This window comes from Meleagris gallopavo, chromosome 4, assembly GCF_905368555.1.
Source record: "Meleagris gallopavo chromosome 4, MGAL_WU_HG_1.1, whole genome shotgun sequence".
NCBI classification, from domain to species: Eukaryota; Metazoa; Chordata; class Aves; order Galliformes; family Phasianidae; genus Meleagris; species Meleagris gallopavo.
The window spans coordinates 17,296,424-17,308,395 of NC_139407.1; the positions used below are offsets into that span (position 1 = coordinate 17,296,424).

The window sequence follows — 11,972 nt, forward strand, 5'->3', positions numbered from 1 at the left end:
TGTTGGGAGCTCTGGGCAGGGCCTGCCTCAAAGCCTCTTAAACCCCACTGGAGGCTGCTGGGAGCTATAGGGAGGGCTTTTGTGGTTTCCTGTGTTCAGCAAGAGCCTCCTGGGCTCTCTATCTGCTTTATTTGGGGATGAGGAGGGTTCTGGCTTGGAACTATAGCTGGGAGCTTTCTGGGAGCTTTCTGGGAGCTTTCTGGGAGCTTTCTGGGAGCTTTCTGGGAGCTTTCTGGGAGCTTTCTGGGAGCTTTCTGGGAGCTTTCTGGGAGCTTTCTGGGAGCTTTCTGGGAGCTTTCTGGCTATCATGGTATTTGTCTGGTTTTTGCTTTTTCTTGGTTTGGGTGTTGGCACAGGATTGGTGCTTTATTTCTTGAGGCAAAGCACAACCCTGAAGTTTGTGGGTGCTGCAGTTCCTCTTACTTGCCTTGATGAGGAGGCAATCAGGTTGAGGCTGGGTTCTCTAGCCCAGCCCCGGTGCTGCTGTAGGTAAGAAGTGATGCAAGATTCTGTTCTTGTGGGTTCCTGTTCAGGATGAATGTTTGGTTTTAAACTTGAAATTTTTTTTGTCTAAGCTCCTGTTTTGTTTTTCTTTTCCTGTTGCAGGGTGAGAACTTCAGGGGCACCTTTCACAGCAAGGATCAACCGAAGCCTGTGAGCAGCTCCGGCACCAGCGAAACTACGGAGGCTGTGAGTGCCGGGGTCTCAGAGGCACGCGCTCCCTCCTCCAGCAGGAGGACTGCTGCCAGGGGATGATCACACTGGGGTTTTCCGGGGTTTCCGTGCCTCCGGTAGAAGGTTGCCGGGCTCCCGCCCTGCTCAAGCCGGTGCGGGGTCACTGTCGGGTTCCCCCTGATGTTTAATTTCAGCATGCTGTTCAGCTCCTACTGCTTTTTGGGGGGAATCAGCACAGGGCTGCTGCTCAGCTCCCTGAGACAGTTTTAGGGTGCCCAGAGTCACCCCAGGGGCGTGGTGCGGGTGCTTCAGCCTGTTCTGTTGGCAGGGGCTTTACCCTGAGTTATTCCTTCTTCACTTTGTTTTCTTCACTTTTCCCACCATTTTCTGCTCAGTAACAAGACATCCATGGCCATCTAGGCTTGCAGCAGGATGCTCACGGGGACGTGCTTGCCTGGGTGCTCTCTGCCTGGCCCTAATGAGGTGCATTTGTGCTAATGCAGCAATGATCTCCAGGTGCTCTGAGACTGGGATTGTTTGTGCACAGCTGTACCCAGTTGGAGCCTGGGGCAGGACCTGGCCAAAGTGTTTTAGCCTCTGCCGGTTGCTCTTGGACCTCCCTGTTGCTAGCAAGAAGCTGCCAGGCAGTTACCCTGCTTTCTCCAAGGCTTGCACAGGGATGGTGCTGCAGGCCCTGACCTTGCTTTTTTTGGAGCCAGCATGAGGATGTCATAACGTTATGGTTTTGTTTTTCCTTCTTTTTTTTTCTCTCCAGGTAGTGCAAGTGGCTGCTTATATACTCGCATTCTGCCTGTTTTGTAGGTAATGCAGGGCTATTGGGGAGCTCCCTTTGCTTTTATTGAAGTTTCCACGGTGCTTCTGTCCTGCTCCTGTCTGCCTCCTTGGGAGGAAGGCTGTGGGGGTTAGTGAGTGCTTTCCTACTCTGAGTGATGAAGGTGACTGGGATGGGGCAGTGCTGCTTGGTTCAGCCCTGTCTCTGCTGGGAGTGAGAAGCCACACAAGGGCTGCTTATGAACAAGTGCGTTTGTCTTTTCACCTGTTCTCCTCTCTTCTTGCAGGGGGAGGGCTGCAGCAGGATCTCTGGAAGCAATGATCAGCGGGGGAGTGGGTACGAGACGGTGGCCGGTTCTTGTTGTGAGTAGTTTCCTTCACAAAGGGACTGTGAAGGCAGGCGCCGGGAGCCCAGGAGCGGGAGCCACCCGGTCTCAGGGCCGCCGGCGCCGTGCTTCCTCGTAATGCAGTTCACGGCGGTTGTCTTCCCGCAGGTTTGGGGCCAGCAGGAGGACGCCGGTGGCGTTAAACCGCAGGTGGAGCCGGACAGCGAGGCGAGGGCGGAGCGTCCTCGGGGTGCAGTCGTATGCTGGGCGTTGGAAGACAGACTCGGCTCTTGTGGTTTGGAGCGCGCAGGTGAGTTGTGCAGCATTGTGCTTCGTTTCCAGCCCTGATAGCGTGTTCCTCGTGGAGGTACGGGGTTGATGGATCGAGAAGCACGGTGATCGCAGCATGTGTAGTGCAGCTGCCCTTCATGGTGGGAGTTCGGGGTTCAGGTGCTGATTTGCTCTGTCTGTTCTGGTGGTTTCTCACGGGCCCTGCATCCTTGATCTGTCTCTGTGATTTGCAGGTCGTGGTACAGTCGATGATGTTGAGGAAGGCCACCAGCCCTGCCCTCGTAGAGCTCATTCAGGAGTTGCAATGCATGGGAGCTACCAGGGAGTGACCGGTGGTTGCCCTGAAGGAAAGGTAGATGTGATGTGTTGGTGGTCCTTTGGATGTGAGACTATTGTGATCTTTCCTGGGTCCCTGTTGAGCCCTGTAAACTTTATTTTTGTTTTCTTACAGTAGCTGAAATAGCTGTTCCTGTGCTTGGTGCTGCATAGGACTGTGGAGTGTGTCCCGATTCTCAAGTGGATGGTGAGAGAAAGTTTATTATTTTTGTTTGTGGGGGGTGTTTGGTGCTTTTTAAGTGTATGCAGGGGTTGTTCAAGGCTGATATCAGCAAGTAATGCATTGCACAGGAAGGTGGGTACCTTTTGCTTAGTTGGCTAGCTAGCTTGTCCTTCTTGGGAGGCTTGTTTCAACATTTATTGGTTGCCTGAGTTGTCATGAACTTGGCTTGCTTATGTTTTTTGGGGATTGAGAATGTTTTAGAATAGTTTGCTGGGTTTGTGGTCTCTTTGGTTTAAGTGTGGTAATGGGTGTCCTGCTTTGTGTTGTACTGCACCTGGTTGGGCTGACTGGTATGTCTTGTCTATTTTCTCAGTGTTTTTTTTTAATTTAAGTGAAGAAATTTTGTAGATGCATTAAGTGTGTGTTTTGAAGTTGTAGAGTAGGGGTTTCAAGTTAGTTGAACCGTTAAAGATTGGGTGTGTTTGTCTTCTTTGGTCGTTTGCTGTGGGTTGATTGGGTTTTTTTCGGGGGGGGGGGTGTTCCAGCTTTTGTTTGGGTGCTGGAGGCCGGGATTTGCACTATCTCGAAGAGATTATTTTTTTTAGGGTGGGAGGGTGGGTCTCGTTATTTCAGTACTCTCCGCCGCCCCGCCCGCCCCTCCCTCCCCCTCTTTTCCCCCCCCCCCCCTCCCTCCCCCCCCCCTCTTCCCCCCTTTTCCCCCCCCCCCCCCCCCCCTCCCCCCTCTTTTCCCCCCGCCCCCCCCTCCCTCCCCTCTTTTCCCCCCGCCCGCCCCGCTCCCCCGGGGGCCGCCCCCGGTGGGAGGATGGATACCTGAGTCCTGGTGGAGGCTCCTGGGCAGTGGTGGCGGCTTCTGGGTGGTGATGGTGCTCCTTGACTAGATGGGAGGAGGCTGGGCTGGGAGGAGCTGAGTTTGGCTGCTTTCTGAGCAAAAGTAGCACCTTGAAAGATGTTTTTCTATGTGTTGCCACATGGAGTTATTTCCATAGTTCTAGGAGGCACATATAGATTGCTGTTGGAGAATCTTTGGGCAGCTAAATGTGAAATGTTCCTTCAATTCGTGTGTAGGAATCTATCCCGTTTGCTGTGGATAGTTTGCAACAAGATGTACGACCTAACTTAATGTAGGTCATTAGGAAAAAGAAGATAGGTACTTACGCCGTTTCCACAGGAGATGTTCAGTGCTCTGGGAGTTCTGCTGCAGTAATTGGCACAACTTGCTAGGACCAGGCACGTTACTTAGTTAAAATTCACACAAGTAAACTGAAGACCAGATCAACAGTAGCTTTTTTTAAGTTTAACAGCTCAAATCTAGTTGTATTTTTAGGTTTGAGCTGTGCAGTTATCTAAGTTGCTGCGTCATGCTAGCAGTCAATGGCTCTCTTTTGTTTGTAAAACGCGGTCTTGATCCGCTTGTGTAGTCTAAGATACCGAAACTTCGCACATGCAATTAATTTCTCAAAAGCTCCCTTTGTGAGTATGAGAGCTTAAGCCTCTGTTACAGCTGCTGTCAATAGACTCGGTAAGGTAGGCTTCGGAAAACTGAATGTTCACGAAAGTTTCTGCTTAAATCGTAGTTTAACAGGAAAGCGCCTGGCTATGGGTACCTTACCTCTGAAAAAGGGATCTTGGGAGGCAAGGGCTCTGCTTCAGCGTATCCCAAAACCAGTGGTGGCTTACCAGCAGCTTGCGTCTTCTTGCCTGGGAAAGCCCGCGTGTCTCAGACAGCAGAACTTGAAGTAGTGCTTGAAAATCAGAGTAAGTTGACTACTCTACTGCTTTTCTTATTTGAAACCCAACACTCAAAGCACCACTAAATCAGAGTAACAGATAAATACAAAATAGAAATGCTTCCGAAACACCTGACCTTCTTGTAAGCGTTCTGTGAAAATATTAATCTGTAGGTGTCTTAGTGGACTGGTACAAACACCTCTGAAAGCAGTGAAAATTAAGTTTCTTTGCTGTAATTGTATCTAATTTAGTTTTTCACGGGATTACCAGTAAGCTTCCCAGTATTTCTGGAAGTAAGACATCTATCAATAAGCTTAAAAGTTTAAGAAAAATTGAGTTACTGGAAAACTAGCAAAAAGTCTTATACTCAGGTAAAATACATGTCTTACCATGGGCTGGTAAAGAGAAGGAAATTGCCTTTCACCTTCTGAAAGTAAATTATTTTAAAATTCATGCATGCAAAGCACCCTTAAACTCAGACAATAAGAAGGCAAGTAGCTGAGTTAATGCTCCAGTTCCTCTCTTTCAGACAAGTGCTCAGAACCGCATTGCTCACAAGACTGTTTGCTGTTCTTTTATCGTTTCTGCTCAAGGGGAAGCAAGTCCTACACCCCTAAGACTAGAAATACCCAAGACCAAGTGCATGCAGTTAGCAAGCATCTTGCCGCTCTGCGAGTTCTAAGTAAGTACTCTTTGCCTTGCTAGCAGTTTTGGTGGCAGCCTCTTCTGCAGTCTTATTTATATGTGGCTTTTACCTAAGAGCTGCAACTTCAGCCACCCTATGCTTATTTTACTACAGAAGTGGCACATGAAAAGCAATACTTCCTTTTCTATTTCGACTGCGTGAGACCACTACTCCAGTTCAGTCACCTTGGACATTTCATGCTACTATTTTCTAATTTCACAAGTGCTCCTCATTCTCCTGCAATAGCCTGCAGCACATAAAATAACAGTTGAACTGCCAGACGGTGAAGCTGCTATTTAAAAGGAACTTGATGCCAAGCTTGAAGAACCTCAGGAAGCTAGGTAAAGGAAAAAGCAGAGCCCAGTACAGCAGGTGTTACTTTCTCACCTCCCCCTGCACTGGCTGGTTGCAGGACAGGGAGAAAGCTATGGGGTTACTTGGGGAGACTGCCATTTCAACTGGCTGAAACTCTGAATGGCTTCATTTGCTGCTGAATAAGTATTGGATTTCAAGGTTGAGAGATCAGTTAACTTCAGAATCCCTTCTTGGGGAAAATGATATGTATGACAGTCTTTTCAGGGGCTTGTTTTTCTGTGCTATGTGAAAGAGGACTTGTGGTGCTTAGCACTTAGGTAGGCAACCACGTGAGACAGATGTGTTCTCCCTGTTACATCCCCTTAAAGATCAAGAGGTAGGTGATGAATTTGTGCTGCACAAGAGAGTTCTTGTCTACTCCTTGTCTACTCCTTCATAGAAGGAAGAGAGCCTTCCTTCTATGCTTAGCTCTGTAGGTCCTTTCTCAATTGTAATTTTATTCGCTATTATTTCCAGAATCTGCTACTGAACACAGATGTCTTAAGTACTTCAACCTATTGGGCTTGTGACTAGTCTTCCTCCTAAAACCAGTGTCAGAAGTCTTGTAGCTGTCACAGCTTGCTCTCCCTCCACAGACTCAACTCCTAAAGCATAAACCCTTAAAGCATGGAATAGAAACAGCGAGGGCAGGAAACTGCATCAATCGGCAAATGAAGTGAATGCGAGAAGTCGTAACTTTGGTCACAACGATTTCCAATGATTGTTTTCTACTTTTTTGTGAATGACAAAGCCACTGCATACCTTAAACTTCGTCTCTGTGCTTTGTTCTGGAGAAAACAGATGATAAGATGTTGAAGAGGGTAGCTATCAGTGTCCCTGTTGTTGGGGGGGTAGTGGGGTGAGGCGGCCTCTAAGGGTCCCCTTTCAACTCCTAACAATTCCATAAATCTGTGCCGAGTCAGGCAATGTTTAAAAGAACAGGGATTGTTACTGTTTTGTATATCATCAATAATGATAACATTAATTTGCTCAATTTATTTTAAAAAAAGGGGTCTTACTTGATATTAATAAAAATGATGAATACTGTTATATTCTACTGTTGAGCTATAGCTGTTCTACTGTTAGTTTGGACATGTTTGCTTTGTAAAATCTGGGTTACAAAAGGAACTCAATACAGCGTTTGTCAAGAAGATTTTTTGCATACAAATACACTAAATTGACTTGTCAAAAAATGCTAACTGTCATGCTTTCTCATGCTTACATGATGATTGAAGTTCTAGTATCACCCTTCTGCCATATTCAACTTTGTACTACTGTGGTAATACATCTGTCAGAGATGTTTTCCTATGGGTGGTGGTTCCATTTTTTTCTACTTAAGAAAAGTAAGTTTGAATAACTCAACTTGGGTTGTCAACATGAAGTTATATTAGGATTGCAGAGTATTATTTCAAGATTGCAAGGAGTATTTTGATTTCTGTCCCTGTATTTCTGCACGGCTGAAAAGCTGGGATTTACCACTACTTTCCGTCTTTGTTTCCCTACCTGCTTTTCTCCACGTGTTCAGATGTTCCAACTACCATTAGGCTAAACATTAACAGATTCAGACTCCTTTTCCTGAGCTTCTGAGTTCAAGTTTCTCCAGCGTCACATGATCAAGCTTCATATATAATGCACTTTTAAAATACCCCGCTGTCATTTCTTGGGTGTTTCCTTGCCTGTACCTTACATAGGAAACCGTTCTTAACATTTACGCCTTTAAAGTACCTGTGTTTAATTAATCATTATTGCTACATTAATAACTGTTCCTTGTAACAAAATATGAGACTCTCCTTCCTTACAACCAAGTTCAAACACGCAAAAATCTCAAGAGAAGCCATCTTTGCATTCTGATGATGCTTCATGCCACCTGATCCAACTGTTACAGACCAGAGAAACCCAAAAGGTTCTTCTGTCATTTTAGTTGCAAACAACTAAAGGAGACTTTCCAAAATAAACCTGCTGTCTTTAAAGAAAAAAATTTTAGATACTGTGACAGTTCTGTGCAGACATGCTTTCTCTAAAGGTACATTTTCTGCACAGCCATCATGCTGAAAGTGCCTTTGCTGTGATGGTAACTAAACAGCATCAGTGTAATCACCTGGTAGATTCACCAACTTCCACACTCAGTATTCCCTGTTTTTAAGAGTTGCTTCTAGGACCACTGAAAAAAATACCCTTCTGCAAATACTGCGAGGCATGTGATTTAACCCCACTGGTGGCTAAGCACTCTGTCCCCCACCTTCCCAGAGAAATGGGGGAGAGAACTGCAAAAAAACAGTAAAAAGAAAAGAGAAAAGTAAAGAGAAAAGTAAAGAGAAAAGTGATAAGAGAAAAGTAAAGAGAAAAGTAAAGAGAAAAGTAAAGAGAAAAGTAAAGAGAAACGGTAAAAAAAAAATCATGGTGTAATGCTATTACAGGATGGAAAGTACTGCAACGATAGCAGAGTGACAAAGTCTTTGGCTGCAGCAAATGAGGATGAGCCCAGATGAAAAAGCCACAGATGCAGAAATAAAGGGAAAGAGCTGCTTACCTTCAAATAGCCTCAGGTAGGCAGGGATCTCCAGCAAGAGATGCCCACACCTCCACTGCCAACCCTTAAATGAGGTCTGGGAAGGGGTGGATCCTGGCTCCACCCCTTCTGCTCACTCAGAAACATTGCATGCACCTGAGCTCCCCTGGATTGGCCTTGCCAATCACTGGCTCAGGCCCTTACTTAGCATTTCCACTACACATGGGTAGAGATAAAACTTTGTACTGAGATTGAGATAGAGAAAAGATTAATAATTACGAATATATATCACACACATATACAGAAACGTATACATATGAACATACATAGCAAGTGATATGCAAGTAATTGCTCACCACCACCACCACCACCACCACCACCACCCAACTGATGCTCAACTAGCTCCGCAATAAATGAAAGAGAGCAAAATGAACTCCTATCCCCTTCAAAATTCTTTCCATGCGATGTCACGTGCTATGGAATACCCTTTGGCTACTTTAAGTCAGCTAACCCATTCACTCCCAGCTGCATGGATCCTTTGCTGAGAATGGTATTGGCTCAGAACAACACTGGACAGCAGCAACTATAAACATTAACATGTTACCAACATTGTTTTTCTTCTAGAACCAAAACGTGGCCTCATACTGGACACTGAAAAAAAGAAATTCCTTCCCAGCTGCAACTAAGACAGTACCTTCTGATTATTTGGAATTAAAACTAATTAGCTCTATAGGCAAGAAACTGTTTATCTCAAATATTCTTACTGACAAAAATTGTTCCACGTGTATTATAAAAATGAAAACAAAATCAAAGGAAAAAAAATAATTATACTTACTGTAAAACAAAAAAAAAAATTATAAAACCTAGAAAGTTATTACGTCTTCCAGTCTATATGTTCAGCAATTTATGGAAAAAACTAACTGGGATAAAATAAGAACCATTTCTACTGAACAAAGACAAAAGCTTCCATTTTGAAAAACTCAGAATTGCTGAGGGATTCTGAGGACCCTCGGCAATGGTTGCAAGGGACCTCAAGGATCATCAAGTTCCCTGCCAAGATCACACTTGAGAGCGTGTCCTGAGATGTATTCCAAATGGTAGGGTAGGACTTTTTAGTATCTGTAATATTAAGAGATCATTTAAAGGATTGACTACTTCAGTCCAGTCCTACAGATCAGCAGATCGCAAACCAAAACTCTCAATTCGTAGCCACCCACTTGCCATTCCTGTTTTTTCTCACATCAGTGTTTCAGATAGGATGAGGAAATAAAATAACAAAATCAATGGAAGGCAGGCTGACATTGCAACACTTCTTGCCAAGATTAAATCAAATATGGAAAAATATATCGCAATCAGAGACTCAATTTACACTTGGGAATTCTATTACTGTAAGGACTACTGAAGTAAAAACAAACAAAAAAATAAATTAGAGCACACTTACCCAAGGTGATTAACATGCAAATCATTGCTGGATGTTTTTTCTTCGTTGGTTTTCTTTGTTGTTGTTTATATAGTTCACGCACTTTCACAGAAAAGAAGCAGGTGTTCATTTTTTTAAGCTAGGAAAATACAATTTGTTCCATGCAACTGAGACCTTTCACTACCCCACCTTTCCATTGAGTTTAGGTATAATTACCTAAAGACATGATAAATATCCAACAAAATCCAACGCAATGAGCTCTACACACATAATCTTCATGCCAAAAAAAAAAAGGATAATCGTTACAGAGAACTTCACAGAATCACAGAAACACCAAGGTTGGCAAAGACCTACAAAATCATCCAGTCCAACTATCCACCTATCACCAATAGTTCTCACTAAACTATATCCCTCAGCACAAAATCCAAACGTTTCTTGAACACCTCCAGGGTCGGTGATTCCACCACCTCCCTGGGCCGCCCATTCCAGTGCCTGAATACTCGTTCAGAAAAGTAGTATTTCCTAAAATCCAGCCTGAACCTACCCTGGTGCAGCTTGAAGCCATTCCCTGTAGACCTATCACCAGTAACGCGAGAGAAGAGGCCGATCCCCAGCTCACTACAACCTCCCTTCAGGTAGTTATGGAGAGCAATAAGGTCTCCCCTGAGCCTCCTCTTCTCTAGACTGAACAGTCCCAGCTCCTTCAACTGCACCTCATAAAGCCTGTGCTCCAGACCCCTCATCAGCCTTGTCGCCCTTCTTTGAACCCGCTCCAGGGCCTCAATGTCTTCCTTGCAGTGAGGGGCCCAAAATGGGACACAGTAATGGAGGTGCAGCCTCACCAGAGCTGAGTACAGGGGGACAGTCACTCCCCTGTTCCTGCTGGCAACACTGTTTCTGATGCAAGCCAGGATGCCATTGGACTTCTTGGCCACGTGGGCACATCGCCGGCTCACATTCAGCCGAGCATCAATCAATATCCCCAAAACAACTGCATAAATTAAGAACAGGTTTTATTTTAAGTTGCAGCTTCTTCACAAAGTGAAGCATCATTAAAGTACACGATAAGCCAGAAGAATTTCCACATCGGCTGCAAATGGCCAGCAGACAGCAAGAAAATAATTTAAGTGTAACACGATGGAAAACGCAGCAATGACAACAAAGCAGCAAGATCACAGGGTGCCGCAAGTGAGGATTCCCTCAGACACAACAGCAGCAAACACAAAAATAAAGAAAACATCCCTAAGAGAGGGTTAGCCTGCACTGCCAACCCTTAAATGAGGTCTGGGAAGGGGTGGATCCTGGCTCCACCCCTGCTGCTCACTCAGGAACATTGCATGCACCTGTGCGCCCCTGGATTGGCTCTGCCTTCCCAGCAGGTGTTCCATCAGTGGCTCGAGCTGTGACTTAGGATGTCCGCTGCTGTAGTGATTTCCGCTACAATAACGGTGTTGGTATTCAGAACGCTTCGCTTCCTAGGTCCATCGTCATTATTTGGTCTGCGTAACTACACCTAACGTTTCAATTAAAAGAAGAGTAATTAAATAAGAAAATGATCCGAATCTGTTTTCAACGGGATTGACTACATTTTGTTAGAAAATATTCCTGAATGTCTACCTCAAATATATGGAAATGGAAATACGACTTCATCTAAAAATAACACAATTTTACCTAAAAATAGGAATCTAATGTGTGCTTCCATCATTTGAAAATACTGTATTTTTAAATAATATGGCAGAGATAAATTATTGAAGCTAACATGATCTCATTCTCTGTGTACTTTGAGGATAAGTGATGCCACTGAAAAAAGACTGCTATTTTGGCTTTTTAAAGAAAAAAATGGATCATTTCCCAGTTCACTTTAGTGCTAAGCTGTGGAATGAGTTGTACCGGCAAGGGGGGCAAGAAGCACTGGTTAGAGATAAGGACATTCGAGACAATATTGCCATCAAAGAAATGTGTGTGGAATCCTCCTCAGGGAAAGCAGTCAGTCCTTGGCAAGAGTTCGTTCTCCTGATACAAATTAGAGAGCTGTTATAAAGTTCCAGTGTGTAGACTGCACTGCAACCCTTCTGCCTATAGAAGCGCATTAGCTGTGACCGCTTTCAGCCTCTGTCTGATTCCTAAAAAAACAACCTTGGAAGACGCGTAAAAAGTACTCGCTTCTGAACATCCTTTAAAGCTATGACTTGGATAAATGAAGTGAAGTTTCTAAATGTAGTAACAGATTTATGTAAATAAAGTAGACTACACTGTCCCCGTCTGGACATTTTCCATTTATGCCAGGAAACCCAAAACCACTGACAAACTACAACTTAAATCAAACGTACAAGAACATCTAATGTAGTTGGTTTAGAAGATTTTCATTAAAAATGTAAAACATTTCTAGCGTTCCTGAGCTGATTTTAGTTTGTTGCAGACTCTGCTAGTAAATTCAACAGCAATTTAAGTAGCAGGGTTTATTCAATTTACTTGACTTTTTTCTTTAAAGAAGCAGACAGATAAAGCTACTTGGGTTTATTAATACACAGTGAATCAAACGCCCTTACTATTTACACACTCTTAAATCTCCGGTTTTCTAGACACGTATGTAAACAGCTACGCACAAAAGATTGTCCCCTACCCCTATCACTCAGCCCACTTGTATCTTACTTATCGTAAGGCTTCATGAT

At 44.5% G+C, this 11,972-nt stretch overlaps 1 protein-coding gene and 1 long non-coding RNA gene across 17 annotated transcripts; one reads left to right on the forward strand and one right to left on the reverse strand.

Moving 5' to 3' along the window:
- Positions 1-64: 64 nt before the first annotated feature.
- Positions 65-6,628, forward strand: LOC104910669 (uncharacterized). Of its 16 annotated transcripts, none has more exons than XM_085222289.1 (10): positions 68-489; positions 607-690; positions 1,451-1,497; positions 1,755-1,830; positions 1,962-2,103; positions 2,318-2,436; positions 2,539-2,607; positions 4,179-4,359; positions 4,926-5,014; positions 5,132-6,628. In XM_085222289.1, exons 4-7 carry the CDS (start codon positions 1,786-1,788, stop codon positions 2,545-2,547), a joined length of 315 nt encoding a protein of 104 aa, XP_085078415.1. In that variant the 5' UTR covers positions 68-489; positions 607-690; positions 1,451-1,497; positions 1,755-1,785; the 3' UTR covers positions 2,548-2,607; positions 4,179-4,359; positions 4,926-5,014; positions 5,132-6,628. The 16 variants fall into 16 exon arrangements, 9 of the variants coding, with proteins under 9 accessions (XP_085078415.1, XP_085078413.1, XP_085078412.1 ...); XR_014882863.1 differs by lacking the exon at positions 1,451-1,497 and adding an exon at positions 1,498-1,597 and having other exon boundaries at positions 72-489; positions 2,536-2,607; XR_014882864.1 differs by having other exon boundaries at positions 67-489; positions 607-1,830; positions 2,536-2,607; positions 5,132-5,708; positions 5,849-6,628.
- On the reverse strand, positions 1,034-3,484 carry LOC146544424 (uncharacterized). The gene is made up of 2 exons (XR_014882866.1): positions 3,415-3,484; positions 1,034-2,425 (listed from the first exon to the last, which is right to left on the reverse strand). It is a non-coding gene; the product is annotated as an uncharacterized LOC146544424 (long non-coding RNA).
- Positions 6,629-11,972: the final 5,344 nt, after the last annotated feature.

Excerpts from the sequence above, each read along its gene's own strand:
- LOC104910669 (XM_085222283.1), top strand. The coding sequence starts at position 1,415 with ATGGTTTTGTTTTTCCTTCTTTTTTTTTCTCTCCAGGTAGTGCAAGTG. Across the intron at positions 1,498-1,754 it reads GCATTCTGCCTGTTTTGTAG|GGGGAGGGCTGCAGCAGGAT; the intron begins GTAATGCAGGGC and ends CTCTTCTTGCAG. Across the intron at positions 2,104-2,317 it reads TTGTGGTTTGGAGCGCGCAG|GTCGTGGTACAGTCGATGAT; the intron begins GTGAGTTGTGCA and ends TGTGATTTGCAG.